The 27855-nt window shown below is 48.4% G+C and overlaps 1 protein-coding gene across 4 annotated transcripts in view; it reads right to left on the bottom strand.

Moving 5' to 3' along the window:
* Window positions 1-27855, bottom strand: part of BIRC6 (baculoviral IAP repeat containing 6) — a 2208279-nt gene that overhangs the window by 1514374 nt on the left and 666050 nt on the right. For all 4 annotated transcript variants that reach the window (XM_078648748.1, XM_078648749.1, XM_078648751.1 and 1 more), the window contains exon 24: window positions 908-1095. In XM_078648748.1, coding sequence (XP_078504874.1) covers window positions 908-1095 — 188 coding nt within the window. The remainder of the gene's footprint in view (window positions 1-907; window positions 1096-27855) is intronic.

Here is a 27855-nt window from a genome sequence, read left to right as displayed (position 1 = left end):
TGTCTCACAGAAAGTGATGTTTGTGGTCTTGTTTAATCAACCTAATTATCCAGTGCCTTTGCTTCTTTGTCAGGGGAAGAAGCAGGTCCTTTTGCCTTTGCTTGAGGCAACTGTAATCAATTCTCATTGAGAGTGAACAGTAGGCACTACTATGAAGGGTTCTTCAGAATTATCAAATCAATTAATTGCCCGCACTAAAGGGCCAGTATTTATATTATTGGAATATACCATCAAAACACCCACCTGAAACCCAAAGATCTGCAATAAAGACTGGATACTATCCAAAAAAACGAAAATGGACACAAGAAGTTAGATGGGGACATAAAATCTTACAGTGAGTGTAGCTTTTGTAACACAGCTTCAAACTATTGTGTACCTTATACACAGGGCTGAAGGGGCCACACGGAGAATGTAAACAAAAGCTAGCCAGCAAAGGTGGGCTTAAAAAAAATGGGCATCATGGAATCTTGACAGTGGCAGTAACACGATTTAAAATGTACCAAAAAACATTAAGATTAAGAATCATTTCTTCCACTCACTATAACCTATTGGAATACTACAGATGCCTAACAGAAGGATCTCAAATTGAAAATCATTTGTAATAAGAAGCCTTACTCTCAGATCTAAATGTTGTTACTTTTGCTTGGTATAGCGTGATGAAAAAAGATAAAAACACAACTGTGTAACTTCTGCTTTCGAGCTAAAGTTAACTATGTGATACATTAAGAAAACTATCATCAAATTAACCTCTCAAATATAAGTCTTTTTTTTGTGTATACAGAGTTTGCATGCTTGGGCTCCACAAAACTCTTATAGTTGAACAAAAAGGTACATACATTTGTTGAACTATAAACTGACATGTGCCACACTGTCTCATAAAGAACACATTCAGATATTCATTTCTCACCTGTTGCTGAAGCTTCAGAAGCTGCTGCTGTTTCTCTTGCAAGACCTGCAGTTGTTGCTCTGCTGAAGCCATGGCATGAGATAAGGACTGTAAAGCAACCTGAGCTGCAGAACTTAAAGCTGTTGAGGTTTCTCCAACTGGGGTTGTTATTATGTTGCCAATGACTGGAGTGACACCAAAATTGCTCACTGGCATGAAGCAAACAAAGAAGGTATGTAGACAACTCAACAAACAAAGCCCTTCAACAGGAAAATATTAAACAGCATCCAAAAAGGACAATTACCAAACTAAAATGTACTGATATTGATATACAACATACATATGCAGATGTGCAGAGTGCAATGCTACTCATTAACAATGTTGGATGTGGAGGGGTCATTATTCACAGGAAGCAAAGACTCGAGTGGGTCATGATGCCCATCCCACTCATTAATAACAAGCATTTACAATGCAATGGTTTTGCCTTTGTTAAAGTTAGAGCTATTGGCATTGCTCTTGACATTTTTTTTATTTATGTTTTTTTAACATAAATAAATGGCATTGTCATTTACAATAGCAGGGCAGGGCACAGGGAAGGGGGGAGAGGAGAGACGAAGGAGAGCTGCGGGCTCAGGGAAGGGGGGGCGAGGAGAGACGAAGGAGAGCTGCGGGCTCTTGTTGTAATGCTTGCATAGATGAGTTGGTGGATGCATGCATGGGTGCATGCATGGATGGGTGTATGGATGGGTGTATGGATGGGTGTATGGATAGATGGATGGGTGGATGGATAGATGCATATATACAGCCAATCCCTCAACAATTTATGAAATCCACCAACCCATCCAACCAACAACCCATCCATGCATCCACCCATACATCCATGCATCATGCATACATCCATCCATCATGCATCCATCCACCTACTGTGTCCCACTCCGACCCCTCTAAATATAACTCATTTTTTCTGTATAAAGAGATGACTGTATTCACTAGTATATGCAGTAGTGTGTGGTGGACTTAGTTTGAGTGTTTGTTTCCTGCACACTCACACACTGCTCACCCTGCACACTCACACAATGTGCACCCTGCACACTCACACACTGCAGTCACTGTCACTCTGCAGTCACTGTCACTCTGCACTCACTGTCACTCTGCAGTCACTGTCATTCTGCACTCACTGTCACTCTGCAGTCACTGTCATTCTGCAGTCACTGTCATTCTGCACTCACTGTCATTCTGCAGTCATTCTGCACTCACTGTCATTCTGCAGTCATTCTGCACTCACTGTCATTCTGCAGTCATTCTGCACTCACTGTCATTCTGCAGTCATTCTGCACTCACTGTCATTCTGCAGTCATTCTGCACTCACTGTCATTCTGCAGTCATTCTGCACTCACTGTCATTCTGCAGTCATTCTGCACTCACTGTCATTCTGCAGTCATTCTGCACTCACTGTCATTCTGCACTCACTGTCATTCTGCACTCACTGTCATTCTGCACTCACTGTCATTCTGCACTCACTGTCATTCTGCAGTCATTCTGCACTCACTGTCATTCTGCAGTCAGTCTGCACTCACTGTCATTCTGCACTCACTCTGCACTCACTGTCACTCTGCACTCACTGTCACTCTGCACTCACTGTCACTCTGCACTCACTGTCACTCTGCACTCACTGTCACTGCACTCACTGTCACTCTGCACTCACTGTCACTCTGCACTCACTGTCACTCTGCACTCACTGTCACTCTGCACTCACTGTCACTCTGCACTCACTGTCACTCTGCACTCACTGTCACTCTGCACTCACTGTCACTCTGCACTCACTGTCACTCTGCACTCACTGTCACTCTGCACTCACTGTCACTCTGCACTCACTGTCACTCTGCACTCACTGTCACTCTGCACTCACTGTCACTCTGCACTCACTGTCACTCTGCACTCACTGTCACTCTGCACTCACTGTCACTCTGCACTCACTGTCACTCTGCACTCACTGTCACTCTGCACTCACTGTCACTCTGCACTCACTGTCACTCTGCACTCACTGTCACTCTGCACTCACTGTCACTCTGCACTCACTGTCACTCTGCACTCACCGTCACTCTGCACTCACCGTCACTCTGCACTCAGTCTGCACTCACCGTCACTCTGCAGTCAGTCTGCACTCACCGTCACTCTGCAGTCAGTCTGCACTCACTGTCACTCTGCAGTCAGTCTGCACTCACTGTCACTCTGCAGTCAGTCTGCACTCACTGTCACTCTGCAGTCAGTCTGCACTCACTGTCACTCTGCAGTCAGTCTGCACTCACTGTCACTCTGCAGTCAGTCTGCACTCACTGTCACTCTGCCCTCACTGTCACTCTGCACTCACTGTCACTCTGCACTCACCGTCACTCTGCACTCACCGTCACTCTGCACTCACCGTCACTCTGCACTCTCTGCACTCACTGTCACTCTGCACTCTCTGCACTCACTGTCACTCTCGCACTCTCTGCACTCACTGTCACTTTCGCACTCACTGTTGCTCTTGCACTCACTCTGCACGCAGTCTGCACTCGCACTCACTCGCACTCACTGTCACTGTCGCACTCACTCTGCACTCACTGTTGCTCTCGCACTCACTGTCACTCTGCACTCACTGTTGCTCTCGCACTCACTGTCACTCTGCACTCACTGTCACTGTCGCACTCACTCTGCACTCACTGTTGCTCTCGCACTCACCGTCACTCTGCACTCACCGTCACTCTGCACTCACCGTCACTCTGCACTCTCTGCACTCACTGTCACTCTGCACTCTCTGCACTCACTGTCACTCTCGCACTCTCTGCACTCACTGTCACTGTCGCACTCACTGTTGCTCTTGCACTCACTCTGCACTCAGTCTGCACTCGCACTCACTCGCACTCACTGTCACTGTCGCACTCACTCTGCACTCACTGTTGCTCTCGCACTCACTGTCACTCTGCACTCACTGTTGCTCTCGCACTCACTGTCACTCTGCACTCACTGTCACTGTCGCACTCACTCTGCACTCACTGTTGCTCTCGCACTCACCGTCACTCTGCACTCACCGTCACTCTGCACTCACCGTCACTCTGCACTCACCGTCACTCTGCACTCACCGTCACTCTGCACTCACCGTCACTCTGCACTCACCGTCACTCTGCACTCACCGTCACTCTGCACTCACCGTCACTCTGCACTCACCGTCACTCTGCAGTCAGTCTGCACTCACCGTCACTCTGCAGTCAGTCTGCACTCACTGTCACTCTGCAGTCAGTCTGCACTCACTGTCACTGCAGTCAGTCTGCACTCACTGTCACTCTGCACTCACTCTGCACTCACTGTCACTCTGCACTCACCGTCACTCTGCACTCACTCTGCACTCACCGTCACTCTGCACTCACTCTGCACTCACCGTCACTCGCACTCTCTGCACTCACTGTCACTCTCGCACTCTCTGCACTCACTGTCACTCTCGCACTCACTGTAACTCTGCACTCACTGTTGCTCTTGCACTCACTCTGCACTCAGTCTGCACTCGCACTCACTCGCACTCAATGTCACTGTCGCACTCACTCTGCACTCACTGTTGCTCTCGCACTCACTGTCACTCTGCACTCACTGTTGCTCTCGCACTCACTGTCACTCTGCACTCACTGTTGCTCTCGCACTCACTGTCACTCTGCACTCACTGTTGCTCTCGCACTCACTGTCACTCTGCACTCACTGTCCCTGTCGCACTCACTCTGCCCTCACTGTTGCTCTCGTACTCACCGTCACTCTGCACTCACCGTCACTCTGCACTCACCGTCACTCTGCACTCACCGTCACTCTGCACTCACCGTCACTCTGCACTCACCGTCACTCTGCACTCACCGTCACTCTGCACTCACCGTCACTCTGCACTCACCGTCACTCTGCACTCACCGTCACTCTGCACTCACCGTCACTCTGCACTCACCGTCACTCTGCAGTCAGTCTGCACTCACTGTCACTCTGCAGTCAGTCTGCACTCACTGTCACTCTGCAGTCAGTCTGCACTCACTGTCACTCTGCAGTCAGTCTGCACTCACTGTCACTCTGCACTCACTGTCACTCTGCACTCACTCTGCACTCACCGTCACTCGCACTCTCTGCACTCACTGTCACTCTCGCACTCTCTGCACTCACTGTCACTGTCGCACTCACTGTCACTCTGCACTCACCATCACTCTGCACTCACTCTGCACTCACTCTGCACTCACCGTCACTCTGCACTCACTCTGCACTCACTCTGCACTCACCGTCACTCTGCACTCACTCTGCACTCACTCTGCACTCACCGTCACTCTGCACTCACTCTGCACTCACTCTGCACTCACCGTCACTCTGCACTCACTCTGCACTCACCGTCACTCTGCACTCACTCTGCACTCACTCTGCACTCACCGTCACTCTGCACTCACTCTGCACTCACTCTGCACTCACCGTCACTCTGCACTCACTCTGCACTCACCGTCACTCTGCACTCACTCTGCACTCACTGTCACTGTCGCACTCACTGTTGCTCTTGCACTCAGTCTGCACTCAGTCTGCACTCGCACTCACTCTGCACTCACTGTTGCTCTCGCACTCACTGTTGCTCTCGCACTCACTGTCACTCTGCACTCACTGTCACTGTCGCACTCACTCTGCACTCACTGTTGCTCTCGTACTCACCGTCACTCTGCACTCACCGTCACTCTGCACTCACCGTCACTCTGCACTCACCGTCACTCTGCACTCACCGTCACTCTGCACTCACCGTCACTCTGCAGTCAGTCTGCACTCACCGTCACTCTGCAGTCAGTCTGCACTCACCGTCACTCTGCAGTCAGTCTGCACTCACCGTCACTCTGCAGTCAGTCTGCACTCACCGTCACTCTGCAGTCAGTCTGCACTCACCGTCACTCTGCAGTCAGTCTGCACTCACCGTCACTCTGCAGTCAGTCTGCACTCACGTCACTCTGCAGTCAGTCTGCACTCACCGTCACTCTGCAGTCAGTCTGCACTCACCGTCACTCTGCAGTCAGTCTGCACTCACCGTCACTCTGCACTCACTCTGCACTCACCGTCACTCTGCACTCACTCTGCAGTCAGTCTGCACTCTGCAGTCAGTCTGCACTCTGCAGTCAGTCTGCACTCACTGTCACTCTGCACTCACTCTGCAGTCAGTCTGCACTCACTGTCACTCTGCACTCACTGTCACTCTGCACTCACTGTCACTCTGCACTCACTGTCACTCTGCACTCACTGTCACTCTGCACTCACTGTCACTCTGCACTCACTGTCACTCTGCACTCACTGTCACTCTGCACTCACTGTCACTCTGCACTCACTGTCACTCTGCACTCTGCACTCACTCTGCACTCACCGTCACTCTGCACTCACTCTGCACTCACCGTCACTCTGCACTCACCGTCACTCTGCACTCACTCTGCACTCACCGTCACTCTGCACTCACTCTGCACTCACCGTCACTCTGCACTCACTCTGCACTCACCGTCACTCTGCACTCACTCTGCACTCACTCTGCACTCACCGTCACTCTGCACTCACTCTGCACTCACTCTGCACTCACCGTCACTCTGCACTCACTCTGCACTCACCGTCACTCTGCACTCACTCTGCACTCACCGTCACTCTGCACTCACTCTGCACTCACCGTCACTCTGCACTCACTCTGCACTCACCGTCACTCTGCACTCACTCTGCACTCACTGTCACTGTCGCACTCACTGTTGCTCTTGCACTCAGTCTGCACTCAGTCTGCACTCGCACTCACTCTGCACTCACTGTCACTCTGCACTCACTGTCACTCTGCACTCACTGTTGCTCTCGTACTCACCGTCACTCTGCACTCACCGTCACTCTGCACTCACCGTCACTCTGCACTCACCGTCACTCTGCACTCACCGTCACTCTGCACTCACCGTCACTCTGCACTCACCGTCACTCTGCACTCACCGTCACTCTGCACTCACCGTCACTCTGCACTCACCGTCACTCTGCACTCACCGTCACTCTGCACTCACCGTCACTCTGCACTCACCGTCACTCTGCACTCACCGTCACTCTGCACTCACCGTCACTCTGCACTCACCGTCACTCTGCACTCACCGTCACTCTGCACTCACCGTCACTCTGCACTCACCGTCACTCTGCACTCACCGTCACTCTGCACTCACCGTCACTCTGCACTCACCGTCACTCTGCACTCACCGTCACTCTGCACTCACCGTCACTCTGCACTCACCGTCACTCTGCACTCACTGTCACTCTGCACTCACTGTCACAAACACGTTGCTCGGGGCATTTGTTGACAAAGCAAAGCAGTTCCATTAAGTGTCAAACAGGTATGGAGCAGGTTTGCTTTCCCATGTATGTCTGTATTTGAGGTGAGTTGCATGAAAAAGATGCATCACCTTATCAAAGAGGAACTCCAATAGCCCCCAGCACCTCCCTTTGCCAGGAGGATGTGAACTCCTACACAGAAGCAGGGCAGAGTCCTCCATGCTGGGCCCTTGGCCCAGGATAGAAGGAGACGCATTCTATGGAGAATGACAATGTGCTAAATGGGGACCCTGCCCCAGACCTGACAAACAACACCTACATCTGACCTCGGGAATTTGTCCTCGGGCCCCAGAGAATAAATCCGACCCTGTCTGAAGCCTTAGGCCGGTCAGCAGGTCGAAAGCAGCAGGGCCGTCATCCCATGCGGATGTCAACAGTGGAAGTGCGCAGTTTTTCTGTCGACCTAAACTTCTACCGCGTGTCCCCTCCACTCCAAAATCTAGGGGGGGAGGGGATAAATCCCTTACGCTTCCTGTTCCCATCAACGAAGATAGTCAGAGCAGTCACAACAGACACACATGGACATGGTCATACACGAGCAGTCACCGAGCAGGAGCTCACACAGACGTGTAGGCGCACACAAACCGGCGGTGTCACCAGCAGCATTGAAGTTTGACAACTCGTCTGGACATCATTTAACAATAGTATTAGACAGGGGGCTTCTTGCAGACAGTCACAGGGCCTCGAGAAGAACCACCCATAGGTCCCCGACAGACGTTCGTAGTCTTTACGGTCTATGGGGGCGGACATTTCCAGTGTCCTGCGGATCCTGCTTTGGAGGTGTTTATGGGATGGGGAAAGAGACGAACACCCCCACCCCCCGCCTTTTTTTTTTTTTATTCAGTCTTGGTACACGCACTCTTCCTGGGCGCTGGGTTTGCCCTAGTTGCCTCCAAGTTATGAGCACGAGGGGCAAATATGAGTGTATCCAGACCATTGAATCCTTGGCCTCTATTTAGAAACAAGAACCTCCCACCCCGCACCCCTCCCACACACACACTTCTTCGGGCAAGAAAGTCGTGCCAATTCCAGGGAATTCCAAGGTTAGGAGACAGAGACGACTGCTGACATGACACCGTGCCAGCCCCTCCGCCTCGCCTCCTCCTGCTCTTCCTCTTTTTACCTCACCGGATCGTACCCGCAAGAACCTTATCTGTTTTGGGAGTCGCTGGGCCTCAACCCTCCGCGCTGCCAGATGTTCCTCAATGCCACTCCCTTGCCTACATGTTTGTTGTCCCTGGCCCTTCGGATTGTGGCAAGCCCTCAGCCCACCCTCCCACCCACTCTCATGTGACCAGCCCCTCTGACCACCCTCCTACCCACCCCTCCAGAACCCATTTGTCCGCCCAGGTTCCCAGTCACGTAGCAAGCGTGACACGAACTATAGCTTAAGTGAAGAACATTGCCTACGAAAGTCCGCGCTATATAAAATTGCATAAATAAAAAAAAAATAATCACCAGTTGCTTTACACACGTACACACTAATTTTGTTATGCACAGGCAGATTAAGTGATTTGCTCAGAATCACAGGCTGTTGAGCGTCCCTGCCGACACTCGAACTCTGTTCTACAGCTTCGAGGTTGACCGCTGTAGCCGTTAGGCCACATCCTGGTAAACCTAACCTCAAATGAGCAATGTTTTTTGCAAATAATATTTACAACACAATATTTACGTCAGGTGATAATTTTGTTATCGGGGGAGGGGATAAATCCCTTACGCTTCCTGTTCCCATCAACGAAGATAGACAGAGCAGTCACAGCAGACACACATGGACATGGTCATACACGAGCAGTCACCGAGCAGGAGCTCACACAGACGTGTAGGCGCACACAAACCGGCGGTGTCACCAGCAGCATTGAAGTTTGACAACTCGTCTGGACATCATTTAACAATAGTATTAGACAGGGGGCTTCTTGCAGACAGTCACAGGGCCTCGAGAAGAACCACCCATAGGTCCCCGACAGACGTTCGTAGTCTTTACGGTCTATGGGGGCGGACATTTCCAGTGTCCTGCGGATCCTGCTTTGGAGGTGTTTATGGGATGGGGAAAGAGACGAACACCCCCACCCCCCGCCTTTTTTTTTTTTATTCAGTCTTGGTACACGCACTCTTCCTGGGCGCTGGGTTTGCCCTAGTTGCCTCCAAGTTATGAGCACGAGGGGCAAATATGAGTGTATCCAGACCATTCAATCCTTGGCCTCTATTTAAACCTCCCACCCCGCACCCCCCACACACACACACACACTTCTTCGGGCAAGAAAGTCGTGGCAATTCCAGGGAATTCCAATGCTTAGGAGACAGAGACGACTGCTGACATGACGCCGTGCCAGCCCCTCCGCCTCGCCTCCTCCTGCTCTTCCTCTTTTTACCTCACCGGATCGTACCCGCAAGAACCTTATCTGTTTTGGGAGTCGCTGGGCCTCAACCCTCCGCGCTGCCAGATGTTCCTCAATGCCACTCCCTTGCCTACATGTTTGTTGTCCCTGGCCCTTCGGATTGTGGCAAGCCCTCAGCCCACCCTCCCACCCACTCTCACGTGACCAGCCCCTCTGACCACCCTCCTACCCACCCCTCCAGAACCCAGTTTGTCCGCCCAGGTTCCCAGTCACGTAGCAAGCGTGACACGAACTATAGCTTAAGTGAAGAACATTGCCTACGAAAGTCCGCGCTATATAAAATTGCATAAATAAATAAAAAAAATAATCACCAGTTGCTTTACACACGTACACACTAATTTTGTTATGCACAGGCAGATTAAGTGATTTGCTCAGAATCACAGGCTGTTGAGCGTCCCTGCCGACACTCGAACTCTGTTCTACAGCTTCGAGGTTGACCGATGTAGCCGTTAGGCCACATCCTGGTAAACCTAACCTCAAAGGAGCAATGTTTTTTGCAAATAATATTTACAACACAATATTTACGTCAGGTGATAATTTTGTTATTGATACTCTGACATACAACCAATCTAGTGCCGTCCCGTAAAATTCCTGTAGGACTAAAACAGGCCCCTCCAGTTGATATTAAACACAGCCGAGACGCAAGAACACAGAAAGCGTGTTCATGGATGGCCCCAATAAAGCAATGTAATATATCGGGAACGTCTTTGTTTGTAGGCCTGAAGCCTCCCTGTGGCTGGCACGTGACGCTGTGTCACTCGTACCTGGACGATAATGAACTCCAGCACACCGGACCCCGCGCAGGGCTACTGGACGGTGACGCGTCCTCATCAATTATCCCTCATTGGAATCCATGATGCGTGGCCTTTGTACTCAAATCAACCTCGGCAGCAGAAAGGCTACGACCATACAATACCGCCTCGGCCGACAGCCGATTATTACAGCAGCGGGGAATAACACACGGAGTAAGGCCCCCAGAGCCCGTCAGAAGAGATAATAACGAGGCGTACTCAAGTACCACCCACAGACGGGTCATAATTACACACATATCACCCAAGACAACGCCATCTGTGCAGCGCGCATGCAGCACGCGCGCTCTCCAAAGGGGGTGTTTTCTCCGTGTCCGCGTCTATTTTGCAGTCCTTTTCATACTGCGGTGACAGAAATTATAAAGTGTTGTGGCAGCGCTGACACCGCCTCCTGCGCTCCGGCACAGATACCGCAATTCTGGGACTTTCTGAAGAGCGCCCAGGCACCCAGAGCTCGTGCAGGTGCTGCAACACCACAAGACCGAACTTGGGTCTGGGAACAACATGGACGCTTCCTGCAACACCAGAAGACCAAACTTGAGTCTGGGAACAACATGGAAGAGCAGGAAGGCGGGTGCCCTCATGCCGGACCAGATTCGGGGGCGTTCCCGAGAACAGGCTTTCGGCTGACATCACCAAAAGGGAAAAATTCTCGGGAACGCCCCCGAATCTGGTCCGAGATTGACGGACAGAGCCTTCTCCCAATGGCTAGCCTCCATTTATGGAGCTAGCCAATGGGAGGAGGGGGCGGATACCCGACCCCACAGAGCATACATAAGATTTTGCTAGCGCATGCGTACTTCGTACGCATTGCCATGCAAAACCTAAAAATGGACAAACTGCATATAACACTCTGAACATCAGCATATTTGGTTTATGTCATGGCATTTCGTGCAGGGATTTATTGCACCCTACCATTTAGAGGTCACAAACCCTGCAATTCAAAAAATCATGTTTGCAGCACAAAACTGCTTTTTGATGTTTTAACCCATTTTGAGAGCCAGAAGGTCTATTCTGGCTTGCAAAATCAGTCACTGAAGCAAATTCGTTTTTGTATGGTACGTAAAAATTAGTTTGCGATACCAATTGTGGTTGTAAACCATTGATCTGATATCAAAACATCAAAGAGGGTGGTACCTGAATACAAAAGGAAAGTTGTTCCTATGTAACATCATCCCCTTTGAGAATCATGACCGTGACCACTGGGGTCCTTTAATTGACGCATGCTGCTTTTATAAAAAAGGTTTCCTTTTTATGAATGCACATCAAGGGTTGGAGGTCTGTCACTTGCAGGTCCCCCATCACTGTATTTGCAGCCAATCACAGAAAGTTAAAAACTGCGACCCAATCATTAATATTCAATAGGTTATTTTGCAATTGTCCGCAGATGTATAATTTGCAATGCAAGCTATTAATCATACTTCACACGGCAAATTGCATTATCGCTGGCAAACTACTTGTGGGCAAATTATACATCCCGATTTGTAAATGGTAATAGTATGCAGGGCGAAAGGTTTTTTAGAAAAAAACAGGGTTAAATGTCTGTTGTGATGGGAAATCACTTTCACAAGGCCTTGTGTCTATTAGCAGCTTTGCTTCCCTCTGTGAGGTCTTTCTAACTTGCAATTTGTGAGACAGTATACTGGTTTTTTCTCAACGTAATTTTGCTGTAGTATGATAATATGAAACTGGATCCTTGTACTAGCGATAGATGGGTATAGACACTTGGGACTGCATTAAAGGTACAAATTGGACATCTAAGGACCCCAAGGGAGGCCAAAGGCAGCGGGCAATATTAACAAAGATGAGGGGGGATCCTCAGGTGTGTACTATGTGTACCACAAAATGGCAGACCAAATTTCATATATGAAACCTCACTAAGCCACAAAGCTTACATGGTCTACAGTGTAAGGGATACAGAGCTGTAAATGTCCAAGTTAAAGGGTGGGGTGAGGGGGGTTGGAATTTGTGTAAGTGGTGTATTGTGCTGTTATTGGGATTTTGAGTTTTGTTGTGATGTGCTATTTGGTGTTTTGAAATTTGCAATGCTGTGATTATTGAGCTGTTGTGCAATTCTGTGCTCAGGTCGGCTTTTTTGTGGCATTGTGTTACTGTGTATTGTGCTATATAAAGATTTTTTGTGACTTATGGTGTAGCGTTTTGTTCTGTTAATGTGTTATGATATTTTTTACTTGGGTTGTGCGGTAGTGAGGTGTACTTGCGACGTGTTATGTTGATGCACTCTCGGATTAACGTTGATATTTTTTGTTTGGAAAAGAAAAACACTCCTATGGCCTAATATGCATGATGCACACTATAAATCAGGACCCCCCAGTTATAGTGAAATATATCTTTTTTTTTATGTGATGAAGGGTGTACTGAGCATGACAGCGACCATGAACACTAAAGCTTGAACATGCAGAACACTAAAGAGATGCAAAGAGGTTGCAGGAATCCATCTAACAACCAAGATCTGAACAGGGGATTGCCTCAGAGTTGTGAGACTCCTCTGACTCCGCAGATTTTGGAGTCATCGTGACCACAGCCACACTGAAAACTGATCCACGATTTCTAGTGTGTGGCACATAAAAGAAGAATGAGGCCATGAGGTCAGGCAGATGTTAGACCTTCTGAAACAGAATCAGAGTTAGAAGCCTTAGAATTGTCTCAAATATCCTCGATCTGAGGAGGAGGAGGAGGAGGAGGAGGAGGAAAGCCTTTGTGCAGTTGTGTCCAATGTACCTCCTATGAATGACAGCCTCTGCATACGAAAGAGGTATGTCTATTCCGCTTTCCCTAATCAGTTCACCAACTACGGAAGGAAATACAGGGACCTGACCACTGCAGTGAAGTCTTCCGTAAAAACATGTTGCGCAGGAACAAGAACATTTAAATAGATCCTGGGACGTTCAGAGATATCAATCAAACTCATGCATTCAGGGACAATAAAACGAGTCTCAGGGACAGCTTCTTGAATGTGTACTGATGAATGGACAAATTCAGAAGGGAGAGATCCAGAATGGTTCTCAGACCTCCGTCTTCCTTGGGTGACAAGAAATAAGGGGAGTAGAATCCAGTGCCCATTTCCCACTTTCCTCTTGATGTAAAAACTCTATATCCAATTTGGGAGAGAGCATACCCTGGGTTAAAGGAGGGCAGTCCGAAAAGGAGGGTAGTGCTTGCGGATTAACTGGACAATCCAATGATCTGTTGAGATGGTAATCTAACTGGGGAAAGAAATCGAAGAGATGGTGGCCTAAATGTGTGTTTGGGGTGTATCAGATGTTTTGAAGCAGGAGAGCAAACTAAAAAAATACATGCGATTAGTAAGGCTGCGGCTGCTGATGGTGTTCCCTACATCCACCCAGCCTCAAAATGAGCGCCGTATGTGCTATAGTATTGTATTGTATTGTATTGTAATTGCATTTATATAGCGCTTACTACCCCTGACGAGGCGTCAAAGCGCTTTTTCGGCGGGTAGCACGCTACTCCGGGACCCATAGAGGATTAGTGTTGAATTAGTATAGTGAAACATGCAAGTACATTTTAAGTGGTGGATAGGTTAGTCAGTTATTTGGATTTGGAATGATAGCAGAAGGATAGAGGAGGACAAAGGTTTGTATTTATTTATCGCTCACTTGTTGACGCATGCTATTCAGGAAGCCTATAAAGGATTAGTGGTGAATTAATATGGTGAAATATAAGGTCATTTCAGTGGTGGATATTAGTCTGTTACTTGGAGTGAGAAGGATAGCGGAGGGATAAAAGAGGAAGAAAGATTTGCATTCAAATAGCACTTGTTACCCCTGATGGGTGTTGAAGCGCTTTTCTGGCGAGTAGCACGCCACTCCGGAACCCATAAAGGATTAGTGTTGAAAATTAGTATAGTATAAATATGAAGTAATTTGAGTAGTAGATATGTTATTCAGTTATTTGGGCAGTATATTAGTATTGTTGAATATGGAATTTGAGAAGTGAACATGTTAGTCTGTTAAGAAAAATTAGAACAGGGTATTTAACTGCTGAGGGAAATACTGGGCGCACAGCTCATTGGTGAGTCGCAGTAGCTATGTTGAAGCAAAGGTGCAAATGGGTTAGAGGTAAGACCCTAGACCTCTCAAAGTAGTGTAAAAAAAAACACAACGTGAACAATCCAAACAGGACCCACTGCACACTTCTAATGAAAGTTAGAGCAAATCGGATGTCACATTGGACATTAAAGTTCGTTTTTATCAGAGGACATAAAAGTTCGTATTCAGCATTCAAAAAAAAGGGACACCAATGTTCCGGCTCCTCTTTTATTCTTCAATAAGTGCCAGCCGACACGTGTTTCGTCGCCGGGAAACACCTTTTCCCGCGACTCATCAGGGCTGTAGATGGTCTGTGTAGGACCAAAGGTCGCAGTGCCGGTGATAATTCCGTCCCGGCCCTGCTCGAGACCGGGTTCCTTTCAATAAAAAATGGATTCTTGGAGTGAGAAGTCAGATTTCCCAATGAGTAATAAAGTAGCTTTGTTTCGTGGTGACACTTGTTAAAGTGGGGATCCAGTCGTTGATTCCATCTAGACTACTAGTCCACGTGTGTTGGATGCACACACTAGTGGTATCCTTATGCGTAACACCCCGAAGTGCGGGATGCGGCGCCGGCAGAGTTAGTATGCTCAATGGCAGTTCCGGGTCCAGTGGCTAGAGCAGAAGAGAGTCTAGAAAGGGTTATTTTGGCGATCATAGTAGTGGTATGGGGTTTGGGATAAATGAGAGAGTGGATGTAGAGGATATATTGATAGATGTATAGAATGAGAGATAGGGTAGTGCATTAGAAGGAGTAGTAGAAAGAAGTTTGAGATGAGTCAGAAGGTTGGGCTAGAAGATCTATTGAGCGAAGTATAGGCTGAGAAATAGGCTAGTGCATTGGAAATGCTAAATTAGAAGTGATAAATATATAGATCCATAAGTACATTGAAAGTATATAGATACATAAAGGAAGTAAGTATATTTAGATTAAATATATTGATAGAGGCACATAGGCACTTCCTGGACTCTGCTCACTGCAATCTGGGGCACATGTAGGCTGCAACTCACAAGATGGAGGAGAATGATTTGGGGTGCACCCAGCAAGGCCTTAAGGGGCCTGTGCAGGTGTGAGAGGAGGGCTCAGACTTGCCTGGTAGCTGAATAGCCAATGGTCTGCTGGCCTGGGGGTGGGGTCTGGGCAGCTGTTGCTCCTGTTCAGAATCTCCTAGGAGACAGACGGGCTCAATCCACAACTTTGGACTTCTGCAGGTAAAGGCTTCACTAACTCGAAATCTATCAATACTGTCTGAATAAAGCTTTACTACCCCTGCTGGCCAAAAACCGAAGTGCACAGGCCCCAGTAAATACGGTTTAAACAGCTCACAGAAGCACCCTCTGATGTAGAAATCCTCTGTTGCTGGGGGGGGGGGGGGTGGAGGGGGAGGCAGGGGGGCTTATATTTGATTTGGAAAGCCACTCACCATTGAAAAGCAGTCCATAACTGTGCCTCAGACCCGTTCAGAGCACCCAGCGTAAATTATTCAATTGTGTCGATCAGAGTGACAGCTATGCCCATGGACTAAGTAACAGAGTCCAAAAATGTCAAGCCACACCCCAAGATCTGTTTACAATCAGTCACAGATCAGATCCGTAAATGGCTTATTCATGTGGTCCAGTAAACTGATCATTTTACGTTTTGCAAAATCCCAGAAAGCACAAACATAACATCCCTGAAAGTAGGTAGCAGAAGCGGGGTGGATGGAGACTATCTGCAGTGTAGACTTCGGCCCATACAATCAAGGGGCATTGATTCTTTATTGTAAGGTAAGGTGCCATTGGAAAGGCTTTCGGGTTTTGGTTTGGGGAAGAAGCTTGGCTATCAAGCTGTCCAGGATTAGGTAAGTAAAATGAATGTAGTAGTCACTGGAGGGATTTCTATGGCATCTGAGTTTCTGGTAGTTGAACCATGATGGATCCTACAGAGCCTTCTGTAAGATTCCGGCGTCTGCTATCGTACGATACGGAGGATTGATTGAATCGGAGACTGCCGTGTTCTGAATAAAGAGGACACTTGTTGGAAAGTTGAGCTGACTCAAATGGAGACTTCTGTTCTGTTTGTTTTTAATGAAGGATTGGAAACGACAGTGCTGTACAAAAAAGTGAAATTGTGAGTGCAACAACAAACTGTCCTGAGGATGGTCTCAGTGAAATAACTGGGAGAGAACGAAACGTCGACGCTGCTACACCATTTGTGGCTTCAAGATGTCCTCATAAGGAATATAATTATTTTGAATATCATAAATTATTATTGTATGGCTACTTAAGTGTATTGCTCGTACATATGTACAAATGGGGTGTGTGATACTACTGCAAATTCGTAAATTCTGACAGTAGTACTTTTGTGTTGCCTTGGAGAATGTACCTGAACAATTAATTTTGTCTCTCATTACGATTGCTGATTTGTATATAAACTGAGTTCAATATATGAAAAACGAAATCTTTTTGATATAAAAAATGTGTTTTCGCGTCTAGTTAATTCATTAGTTCACGTTAGTGACAATTGAAAAATAAGAAAGATTTGTGAAATAATTCCTCAAGGATCACTCTCTATGTTATTGATTATATTATATACAGTTCCTTGGGGACTAGTGGGTTGCCCTTTTGTTATTAGTAAATCACTAGGTTGAGCAGCTTTGGGTTGAAGTGTCTGGCTGTGCCCTGGTGAGTGGGAAGATCTGGCCGGATGGGAAGCTTCTTGTGAGGGACTACAGACAAATTAAGAAGGGTTATGCACCAGAGTTCTCTGGCCCAAGTAGCAGCAAGCAGGATGAGGGTGAAGAACATCTGCTGTAGCCTCCAGAACTCGTATGGAAGAAATAAGAGATGCAAAAAATCATAGGAAAATGTCCCTGACCAGTTAATTCATAGTGCATTACCCATGGACTGTGGGTGCGGAAACCTGGAGGCGAAGATTGAGTATTTACCATTTTTGGAAGTTGCGACAGAGCTATGTGGGGGAAATATGGGTGCATAACTTGGAAGTGGAAGTCAGCAAAGTCATTGTTCACCCCCGGCAGGTACTCCACTAGAAGATGTACCTTGTGGTGGATTCCGTAGCGCCAAATGCTCAGTGCTAAGGTCCAGAGCTGGGAGAATGTCGGTCCCCCTGTTTCCGAAGGTAATACATTGCAGTTATGTTTGTTTTGTACCAAGACTGTTTTCTGTTTTCATGGCAGAAGAAAGCTTTAAGATTCACTTGGACTGTCCGTAATTCTAGATATTTTATGCTGGAGGTCTGCTGAAGGGACATCTGCAGGCCCTGATTGGTACTTTCCTTCAAATGCTCCCCCCTATCCCCTGAGTGAGATGTCCGTAGTGATGGTCATTTGGGAAACTGGGTCTAGAAGGGGCCTGCCCTGGAACAATTTGTTGCTGTTCCACCACTGCTGAGAGAGATGGGTGTTGGCCCCACTCAACACCAGATCCTTCAAGAGACCCTTCACCTGTGACCATTGTGCTGCTAAGCCCTCTTGAAATGGATACATGTGTGATCGAGCATGAGAAACAATGTCGATGGATGATGCTATCATACCGAGCCAGTGCATTACAGCCCTGATGGCTAGCTGGCAAGCTGGCTGAGAGGCAGCAGAAGTTGGAAGACTTGGACCAGGGCGGGGACACCCCTTACAAGTGACTGAATTTAGAATTGCCCCTAGAAAGGACTGTATCTGAAGGGGTTGGAGGTGGGACTTGCCAACGTTGATGGTGAAACTGAGATTGGAGAGAAGATCTAGGGTGAACTAGGTGTGGGAAGAGCACTGCTATCCACTTGTGCTCTTGACCAGCCAGTCATTGAGGTAAGGAAGCAGGTGGACGCTGCTGCTCCTGAGATGAGCTGCTACAACTGCAAGAAATTTGTTAAAGACTCTGGGAGCTGTAGTGACCCTGAAGGCCAGAACCTTAAATTAAAAGTGCAATCTACTTACCATGAATCTGAGGTATCAACAGTGGGCAGATTTGATCAGGATGTGGAAACAGGCATCCTTCAAATCAAGGTGGTCATTAAGTCTCCTCGCTACAGCAGAAGAAAGACATCCTGGAGCGTAACCATGTGGAAGCACTGCAACATGATGTACTTGTTGAGGGGCCTGAGGTCGAGTATGGGTCTGAGGGACCACTATTTCTTGTAGATACAAAAAACACAGGCAGTGCACTAGTCTGCCGCCTTGGTATGGCAGCATGCGCTTTATGGCCCCTTTGAGTTCTAGCGTGTCTACTTCCTCAACAGAGGAGGCACTGGAGTTCTGTGAAGCCGAAGTGTTTGCACTTGAGGGGTATATATTTGGTGGTGGAGGAGTGAGTGCCAGGCAGGAGCCCTGTTCTACAATAGACAGAACCCATGGGTATGAAGTGATTTTTCGATACTGTGAGAGGAACTGATGCAAGCGTCCTCGAAAGTTGCAATGTGGTCGGTAGAGGGGAGTCACCGCTTGGCTGGGAAGGCTCACTTTGCCACAATACCTCTACTTCTTTCCTTGTGGTTATCCCCCCGATAGGCACCTATGGAATAAACCCAGGAGACTTGCTGATGCTGTTGCCTCTGGGAAAAGGTGGAAACCTCTGGAGAGGTCGCTTTGGTGCTGCCACCCAACTAAGTGATGAAAGGGCCAACGGGGCAATGGGGCTGAAGAGGCCCAATTGCCTTGGCTGTGTCGATATTTGATCTTCTCTAGCATCTGATCAACTTACGGCCTGAAGAGGTGTTCCCTATCAAATGGAATGTAAATGAGATCCTGTTGGACTTGTGGCTTAAAGCCAGAGACACAAAACAGGCATGCTGGCAGATGAGACCGCTGGAGTGAATACCCCTTGCCTCGTCCAGAGCACAGACCAAATGGTCATATTAGAGAAGGCGTGGCTCTCCGCTGCGAGCTCCTGACCCCTTTGCCTTTACTGACCCAAAAGGTGTTGGATGAGATATCCCATTTCATCCCACTGTGCTCAATAATGCCTAGAAAGTAGACTCCAAAAGCTGGCAATGCATTAACAGGAAGTAAATTGAGTGGCTACCCGCTACATCCATCTTTTTACTCCCTTTGTCAGGTGATGGGGCATCCATAGTATCCTGTGTATTTGTTTAAGGGCAGCATGCATGACCAGAGTCTAGTGACAACTGCCCTCTGATGTAAGGCAGATCCGGAGGGGAGTCCATATATTTTTTGTAAGCCCTGGGCGTGACTTCTCAGGCCTTAACACGGTCTTTAAAGGCATCCTAGGTGGATTTTCAACATGCCCTTGAGCATGGGTAGGCATTGTGTTGCGCGCTTTTATGTGTTCGCGTGGTTCTACCAAGAATTCATCCTTCTCTGTGATGGTGAATGAGTGACCCTTGTGAAAGGTGGCTGCCCTGTGAATAACCTAGTGATAGGAGGTGGCATCATCGAGGGGGAAGGATTAGCTGGGTAGATTATGTCACCATAATCATCCAGGGATCATCCTGGAACTCCAGGTCAAATGGGACACATAATGGGTCTATATGATCTAGAGGGATATAGGAGGAATATGAGGACCCGGGCAAGGAGGATGGTCGATGAGCGCTGTGAGAAGTTGGCCTAGTTCTAGTGATCACCTTGTATCAGACCAAACAACCCTTATGGTGATTGGTTGTAAGTCAACCTTATAGACCAGCTATCCTAATGGTAGCGTGGACAAAGCAGTCTTAGGCTAAACTCTTTTGGCATGTGAAGCCAGCTGTTTTACCACAATATAACCCCTTGAATACCAAGTGAAAGGACACCACACAGGTTGTTATGAAAATAAACAGTATATTTATTAATAACAACACCTCTGAACTCTTTATGAGGTCAGAGGGCTAAGCACATGACAATCTCTTACGAAAAATACGACAAGTTGCACAAAATTACAATGGTGCCCTAGGGGCACGACAAACCATATACTAAGTAAGTGGAATGTGAAAGTCAGTAAAAGGAATGGAGCTGTCCAGAGGCTGTAAGATCGATGGGACCACGCTATACTAACTTCAGGTAAGTAATAGGAGGCCCACGGAACGCGTGTGCAGAGTGTGAACTCACACGCGAGATGCGTAACAACGTCTATGGACAGTACAGTTTAAAGAAAAGGTGAGTACGGACAATCCTGACTAGGTAGGACTAAAACGACTGTGGAACTCGACACTAGGACAGTTAAACTACCCTTGAGCACCGAAATGCTCGTGTTACCTCACCCACGGGCCGCGGGTGCATAGGTGTCAAAGTGCGTTGGGTTCTCGCGTTGAAGTCAATGGAGCCTGAAAGAAAAGATGCTGCAGGCGACCAGGAGGAAGATGTCCGGTGCAATCCAAGGGTGGATTGTTGAAGAAGGAGACCTGAAAGCAGAGGGGACAATGTTCACAGTCACTAGCCAGTGACTGGAATGGGACCAGAAGGGACCCAGATGTCGACGTCGCGATCAGGTGAAGAGTGGATGCTTGACTCTGCAGCCACGTGGACCAGGAGGTGTCTTCGACGACCAGGATGGAGGCACGAGCTGTCCCACGCAGGCTCTCGCTGTCGGCGGTGTTGGATCCGGGATTGGAGGCAACAGGCCTTGGCAAAGGCAACCCACGCGGTGAGGAGGAAAAGCGTCTGGTGCGGACTAGGAGAGTCCGGGGTGCCCCTCTTTTGGAAGGGAGCAAGGGCTAATCTGGAGCAACCAGATCAGCAGTGAAAATTCAAAGAGTCGTCGTCTAGGAGGCCACTAGCCAGCCGGCAAGTGACCAGACAACGCGTCGAGCAGGAACCAAGCAGAAGGGCCCCACGCAGATCTCGTGGATGCTGGAAGGCTGATCTTCGGTGCAGGGGCTGCTTGGGGTTGGGGCTTCTCAGTCCCCAAAGCACTTGGTGGAGTTTACCTCGGGAGTCGTGCTGGAAGCGAAGTGCAGGTTCGTTCAAGATGGCCGGTCCCACGTGTCTCGTCGCACCCACGGGTCTCAGCTTTGCTGCAGATGAAGGTAGAGGTCGGAGAGGTCTGGGAATCCGGGTCTCGTCGGGCTCTGAAGTCTGGATCCTCGAGGGAAGACGACAAAGTGAAGCCGCTGGACGCTTGATGGTGCCTGCAGTTGTAGGGTGGACACTCCTTGTCCACAAGGGAGATTCTTCAGTCTACTGTGGAGCAGAACGTCGAAGGCCAGAGTTACTTCTTGTTGAATAGTTCAGGATAATCTAATTTGGAATGGGACCAGCTCCTACCTTTATTCTCCTAAAGGGGGCTGCACTACTGACTAGGTCCCTCCCCTGGGTGGGACCAGGAAGGGGGGTGGTTACACCCCCTATCCTTTGTCCGGTTTCCCGCCAGAGCTGGGGCTGGGATGCCCCAGCAACTGGTTTGAACCGGTGTATGCACAGGGCACCTTGTGTGCCCCAGGCATGTCTCATTCCTTTCAGGCCTCCCTACCTCAATACACAAAATCCTGTCTGGGTTGGTGCTAGCACCTCCCAAGGCAGGAAACCCTTTGTCCAAGCCATCCTCGCTGGAAGGACTCCCAGCAGCAGGAGGTCAGACTTGTGTCTGTGGTGGCAGCATCCATTTTGTGATGCTGAGGCTCGAGTTAACTTTAACCGGGGTTCACAGTTACATACATGTCGTGTCCCTCTAGAAGGGTGGAATGCTACCCCCGTCGCCAGATTTGGCAAAGGGGTAGCATTCCAAATCGTATGACACCTTACTCGACATGTTTTGATAATGTTATACCAGAGTTAGCATTTAACCGCGAGGTTGATAATGCACTTAAGAGTATATGGTATAGCGTTATCATGGAACAGCTATTAGGACTTGGTTCCGCAAGCTGCAAACGGGCTCAGCTCATGCCAGAGCACCATCTCACATAATTCCAAGCACTCTGCCTTCAGGATTGATAAGGCCTTCCATAGGAGTGACTGATAGGAATCTATGTGTCCATTTTAGGGTTAGATATAGGTATACTATATCTACAGCAAAGGGCGTTTACACCACCTTGCCCCAGCTGTCGTGCAGCCAGTTGTGTCAGATTTAGATGGCCAGCCAGGGGTGGCATAATACATGCTTCAGCCCCTGGTAGGCCCTGGGTACACCTATGCCCTGGGTACAGGGACTGATAAGGTGGCCCAGTACCAATTGGTAAATGCACCTAAAGTACATGGATGTCAATTTAGAGAGAGAACAGCTAGGCTGAGGGTCTGATTAGCAGTCCCACAGCCAGGGAAAGTCGTAAACCAGTGAAGCAAAAAGCAAAAAGCAAAAATCTGGGGTGACCATAGGATTGCAGACCCCACTCTCCTACATAACCCCCCCCCCCCAAACTTAGGGACATTAAACTAACCTTGACCAGGTGAGTCTTCCTGTTCTAAGTGGAAATACCTGGAGAGACCATCTGCATTGCCATGGTCAGTCCCTGGTCTGTGCTCCACTGTAAAGTCCATCCCCTGTAGGGAAATGGACCACCTAAGAAGTTTGGGGTTTTCACCCATCATCTGATTTAGCCATAAGAGGGGCTTATGGTCGGTCTGAATCTTGCCTTCTGCTTATAAAAGCAATGGGCTGGTCATGACCATCAATATTCAGTTGAGAAAGAACAGCTCCCACAACCAACTCAGATGCATCTGTTTGGACAATGAAGGTTTTGGAGTAGTCAGGACTCTTGAGAATAGGTGCAGTACACATGGCCTGCTTTAGGTCATCAAATGCCTTCTGACAGCTAACTGTCCACTGAACTTTCTTTGGCATTTTCTTGCTTGTCAAGTCATTAAGTGGTGTCACAATGGACCCATAATTTTTGACAAACTTTCTATAGTAACCAGACAGGCCCAAGAAAGCTCTGACCTGTGTCTGGGTGGTTGGAGGAGCCCAGTCCTTTATGGCCTGTATCTTGCTCTCCAATGGTTGAACCTGGCCGCCACCCACAAGGTGGCCCAGGTACACAACCTGACTCTGCCCTATCTGGCACTTAGTAGCCTTGATAGTGAGACCTGCCTTTTGCAGGGCCTCCAAAACTTTCCTCAGGTGGATCAGGTGATCCTCCCAGGTGGGGCTAAAGACAGCAATATCATCTAGATATGCTGCACAGAAGTCATCCAACCCAGTGAGAACTTGGTTCACCAACCTTTGAAAAGTGGCAGGTGCATTTTTCAAACCAAAGGGCATCACCACAAATTGGTAATGACCTCCTGGGGTAGAAAATGCTGTCTTGGCCTTGGCATCCTCAGCTAACCTGATTTGCCAATAACCAGCTGTGAGGTCAAATGTACTTAAGAAAGTTGCAGAAGCCAACTTATCTATCAGTTCATCTGCCCTAGGTATTGGATGGGCATCTGTCTTAGTGACAGCATTGAGACCCCTGTAGTCTACACAAAACCTCATCTCTCTCTTACCATCTTGGGTGTGAGGTTTTGGCACTAGAACTACAGGACTAGCCCAAGGGCTCTCTGAGGGTTCAATGACTCCCAATTCCAACATCTTTTGTACTTCTGTTTTTATGCAGTCCCTGACGTGGTCAGGTTGCCTGTAGATTTTACTCTTTATAGGCAGACTGTCTCCAGTGTCCACCTCATGTGTGCACCAGTTTGTCTGACTGGGGGTCAGAGAAAACATTTGTCTGAAGGATTGAAGAACCTGTTTACAATCCTCTTGTTGATGGGCAGAGAGGCTGTCAGAAAAGACTACACCATCTACTGACCCATCATCAGGGTTCTGAGTGAGCAGGTCTGGGAAAGGGTCACTCTCTTCCTCCTGCCCCTCATCTGTGGCCATGAGCAAGCCCATGTCCTCCCTGTTGACAAATGCTTTGAGCCTATTCACATGAAGTACTCTGTGAGGGCTCCTGGGAGATCCCATGTCCACCAAGTAGGTGACTTCTCCCTTTTGTTCAATGATGGTATGGGGTCCAGACCATTTGTCTTGGAGAGCTGCTGGGGCCACTGGCTCCAACACCCACACCTTCTGTCCTGCATGATACACAGTTAGGACAGCCTTTTGGTCATGCCAAGCTTTTTGAAGTTCTTGGCTGGCCTCAAGGTTTTTAGATGCCTTCTCCATGTACTCTGCCATCCTGGAGCGGAGACCAAGTACATAGTCCACTATGTCAAGCTTAGGCTTTTTGAGAGGTAACTCCCATCCTTCCTTCACAAGACATAGGGGTCCTCTTACAGGATCCCCAAACAGAAGCCCAAAAGGGCTGTAACCAACCCCCTTCTGTGGGACCTCTCTGTAAGCAAACAGGAGGCAGGGTAAAAGGATATCCCATCTTAGCCTGAGCTCCTCAGGTAATCCTTTTATCATCCCTTTGAGGGTCTTGTTGAATCTCTCAACAAGCCCATTGCATTGTGGGTGATAGGGTGTGGTGAATTTATAATTGACACCACATTCCTTCCACATAGCAGTCAAGTATCCTGACATGAAGTTTGCACCTCTGTCAGAGACAACCTCCTTGGGAAACCCCACTCTGGAGAAAACTCCAAGTAGGGCCCTGGCCACAACAGGAGCTGTAGTGGTCCTAAGGGGAATAGCTTCTGGATACCTGGTGGCATGATCCACTACCACCAGTATAAATCTGTGCCCAGATGCTGTTGGGGGGTCCATTGGTCCAACAATGTCAATCCCCACTCTTTCAAAGGGAACCCCCACCACAGGTAGTGGTATAAGGGGGGCCTTTGTTGTACCACCTGATTTGCCACTGGCTTGGCAGGTGACAGATGAGCGACAAAACTCTTTAGTGTCCTCAGACATATGAGGCCAGTGAAAGTGTGGGGCAAGCCTGTCCCAAGTCTTGTTCTGGCCTAAGTGACCTGAAAGGGGAATTTCATGGGCTAAGGTGAGAAGGAAACCTCTAAGAGACAAGGGGATGACCAGCCTCCTGGTAGCACCAGGCTTGGGGTCTCTTGACTCAGAGTATAGGAGTCCATCTTCCCAATAAACTTTATGGGCACCTGTAGCATTCCCTGCAGCCTCAGCAGCAGCCTGCTGTCTGAGGGGTTCAAGAGAGGAACAGTCTAACTGGGCCTGCCTCAAGTCTGCCCTGGAAGGTCCCCCTGTCCCAAGAAACTCAACCTGTTCAGGCTCAAGCTCTTCTAGGACAGTTCCTTCTGGGGTCTTGAGGTCAGTCTCCTGAGAGAGCTGATCCTCAACCTGAGGCAGGGGGGGAAGGGTCAACCTTACCCCTACTGCTCTTTCTCTTGGGTAGTGTCTGGTCCATTCTTCCAGGATCCAGCACTAGTTCAGCTGGGCATTTCTTGGCCTGTGACCTAGTCACAGCAAGCACATGTGAGGAGAGACCTAGCATTTCTACATGAGTCCTGTACTCCACATCTGACCACAGTGAGGATTCCAAATCATTGCCCAAAAGACAATCTACTGGGAGGTCTGAACTAACTACAACCTTTTTGAGGCAAGTTACCCCCTCCCCAGGAGAAATTAACAACTGCCATACTGTGATTGGTAGTGACATTGCTAGCATTGGTCACTAGGTAATCTGAACCTAGCATGATCTGGTCAGGATCCAAAAATGTTGGTGTCACCATAGTGACACTGGCACATGTGTCCCTGTAGGCCTGAGCCATTTTTCCATTGATTAAAGGCGTTTGCCTGTATTTGCCCAGGGTACTAGGACTTACAGTAGGGTCATATCCATGTTCCCAGTACAAACCAGAACTGCCTGAGTAAGAATTCTAAGTCAGAACCCACCTTAGTTCCCAGGGTTAACCCAACTATAGCCTTGGGAGGTACACTACCACTACTAACTGTACTAGGGGGCGCAGGTGTCTTAGGGACAGTAGTGGTAGGAGTTTGGCCTTTCTTGGTGCACTCACTAAACCAGTGAGTCTTACTTTTACAGTATTGGCACCATGGTTTCTTAGGACCATCATTCTTCTTCTTTTGGGAAGTTTGGGACCCACCCTCCTTAGGTTGTTGGGGCCCTGTTGAATACTTCTGGTCATTTTGCTTATTCTCAGTACCCTTCTGGTCTGCTTTCTTCTGGCCACCACCCTGGTTCTGGTTCTGCTGCTTGACCCTTGTCCTGACCCATCTGTCCGCCTTCTTTCCCAATTCTTGGGGAGAGGTCAGATCTGAGTCAATCAAGTGCTGATGCAACAACTGGTTCTGACAATTATTTAAGATTTGCTCTTTCATAATTAGATTATACAATCCTGTGTAATAAGTAACTTTACTTCCCAGTAACCAGCCCTCCAGAGCCTTAGTGGCACAATCCACAAAGTCAGTCCAATCTTGAGCCTGAGTTTTCTGGGTATCCCTGAACATCAACCTGTACTGTTCAGTGGTTAAGCCAAACCCATCAATCAGAGCAAGTTTCAAGACTTGGTAATCATTAGCATCCTCATCTCTAACAGTGAGGAGCTTGTCTCTACCTTTACCTTCAAAGGAGAGCCACAATATAGCTGCCCACTGACTCTGGGGTACCTGCTGTACTTTGCAGGCTCTCTCCAAAGCAGTCATCCACTTGTGGATGTCATCCCCTGTCTTATAGGGGGGCACTATTTTACTCAGGTGTCTATTATCAAAACTCCTGTCTCTATCCCTAGGGATAGTGCTGCCACCAGTGGGGACTACCCCACTTAACTGTTGCTCTCTAGCAAAGGCAAGCTTTTCTTTGGCAAGGGCAAGTTCTTCCCTCTGAATCCTCAGATTAGCCTGTCTCATCCTTGCTTCATGCTCTCTCCTCTGAGGGCAAGTCATTCTCCTCTGGGGAGAAGTCATTCTCCTCTGAGCAGATGCATGAGATTGCACAGATCTATTGGAGTCCCTAGAATGAGACCTATCTCTTCTAACTCCAAAGTTAGGCATGCTCAGGGTCAGTACTGGGGGTCCCCCAGATCCTTCCCTATGTAGGTCTAAGTTGGTCCTAGTAAGCCTGCTGACTAACTCAGGGCCTTTGTCTGCCTCATCCCCAGAGGTGTCCTCTTCTTCCTCCTCCTCTTCTACATTCTCTGTTTCAGGGAGGTCTGGATCTCCAAGGTTACCCTCTAAGGCTGGCATGCTCCCATCTGTATTAGAAGCCTTTCTAGCATCATATGTCTCTAAGAGACCTAACAAAAAGGGAGTGGTAGGGTTACAACCCTGTTTCAATTTCCTGGAGGTACACAATTGTCTCATCTCCTGGAAACTGAGAGCTGCATATCTGGAAAGGACCTGTGGAGGGTCACTAACCACTTGGGGAGTCTCTGAAGACTCTCCATGGGTAGACATGCTTCTAGTGAGGTGTAAGTGATGCACCTACCTACACTATGAGTTTTCCTACTGATCCCTTGCTAAGAGTTGTAGTCAGGGTGTGCTAGGCTCTTTCTACTACAACAGCTGGTTCAGTAGAAACAGAGTATTTCTAAGCTTGT

The sequence above is a fragment of the Lissotriton helveticus genome, chromosome 6, assembly GCF_964261635.1.
Source record: "Lissotriton helveticus chromosome 6, aLisHel1.1, whole genome shotgun sequence".
Lineage (NCBI taxonomy): Eukaryota > Metazoa > Chordata > Amphibia > Caudata > Salamandridae > Lissotriton > Lissotriton helveticus.
This window is presented reverse-complemented; position numbering and strand designations above follow the sequence as displayed.